The sequence below is a fragment of the Hippocampus comes genome, unplaced genomic scaffold (genome assembly GCF_001891065.2).
Source record: "Hippocampus comes isolate QL1 unplaced genomic scaffold, H_comes_QL1_v1.1 C16440973, whole genome shotgun sequence".
Taxonomy (NCBI): Eukaryota; Metazoa; Chordata; class Actinopteri; order Syngnathiformes; family Syngnathidae; genus Hippocampus; species Hippocampus comes.
Genome location: NW_017831914.1, coordinates 1 through 429, shown reverse-complemented (window position 1 = coordinate 429; position 429 = coordinate 1). Strand labels below are relative to the sequence as shown.

Sequence of the window (429 nt, the reverse complement as noted above, 5' to 3'; positions counted from 1 at the left end):
TAAAGGTGCTCAAGAATCTTTGTAGTAGTTGTTGAAGTTGATGCGCAGGAGGAAGTCTTCCAAATGAGGCTGGTAGCCTCGGTTCACCAGCTTGGTCACCACTGAACAACAACGACGACGACAAACATCAGGCAACGGTTCCGTGACGTCGAGCACGGAAGACGTAGGACGGAGCTCACCTTTGAAGAGGAAGTGCGAGTAGTATTTGAAGGTGTTGTACGACTGCTGCATGGCGATGAAGCTGGGGTGCACTGCCTCCCCCTGCTGGCTGGCCCAGGGCAGTGCAATCAGCTGAGCGCGGAACTTCAGGATGAGGCTGAAGATGCTGTGGATGATGTTCATCACCGGAGCGGCCTTCTCCGTCAGCAAAGCCCTGACAACCAATTCAAAAACAATCATATATATATATATATATATATAGAGAGAGAG

The 429-nt window shown here is 50.3% G+C and overlaps 1 protein-coding gene across 1 annotated transcript; it reads right to left on the bottom strand.

Moving 5' to 3' along the window:
- Positions 1-6: 6 nt before the first annotated feature.
- LOC109508667 (gamma-tubulin complex component 6-like) lies at positions 7-406 on the bottom strand. Its single transcript, XM_019858682.1, has 2 exons — positions 180-406; positions 7-101 (listed from the first exon to the last, which is right to left on the bottom strand). The coding sequence occupies exons 1-2, from the start codon at positions 397-399 to the stop codon at positions 10-12; spliced, it is 312 nt and encodes a 103-aa protein (XP_019714241.1). The 5' UTR covers positions 400-406; the 3' UTR covers positions 7-9.
- Positions 407-429: the final 23 nt, after the last annotated feature.

Coding starts and splice junctions, on each gene's coding strand:
- LOC109508667 (XM_019858682.1), bottom strand. CDS start 399: ATGATTGTTTTTGAATTGGTTGTCAGGGCTTTGCTGACGGAGAAGGCC. Junction 102..179: donor CTCGCACTTCCTCTTCAAAG/GTGAGCTCCGTC, acceptor GTTGTTGTTCAG/TGGTGACCAAGCTGGTGAAC.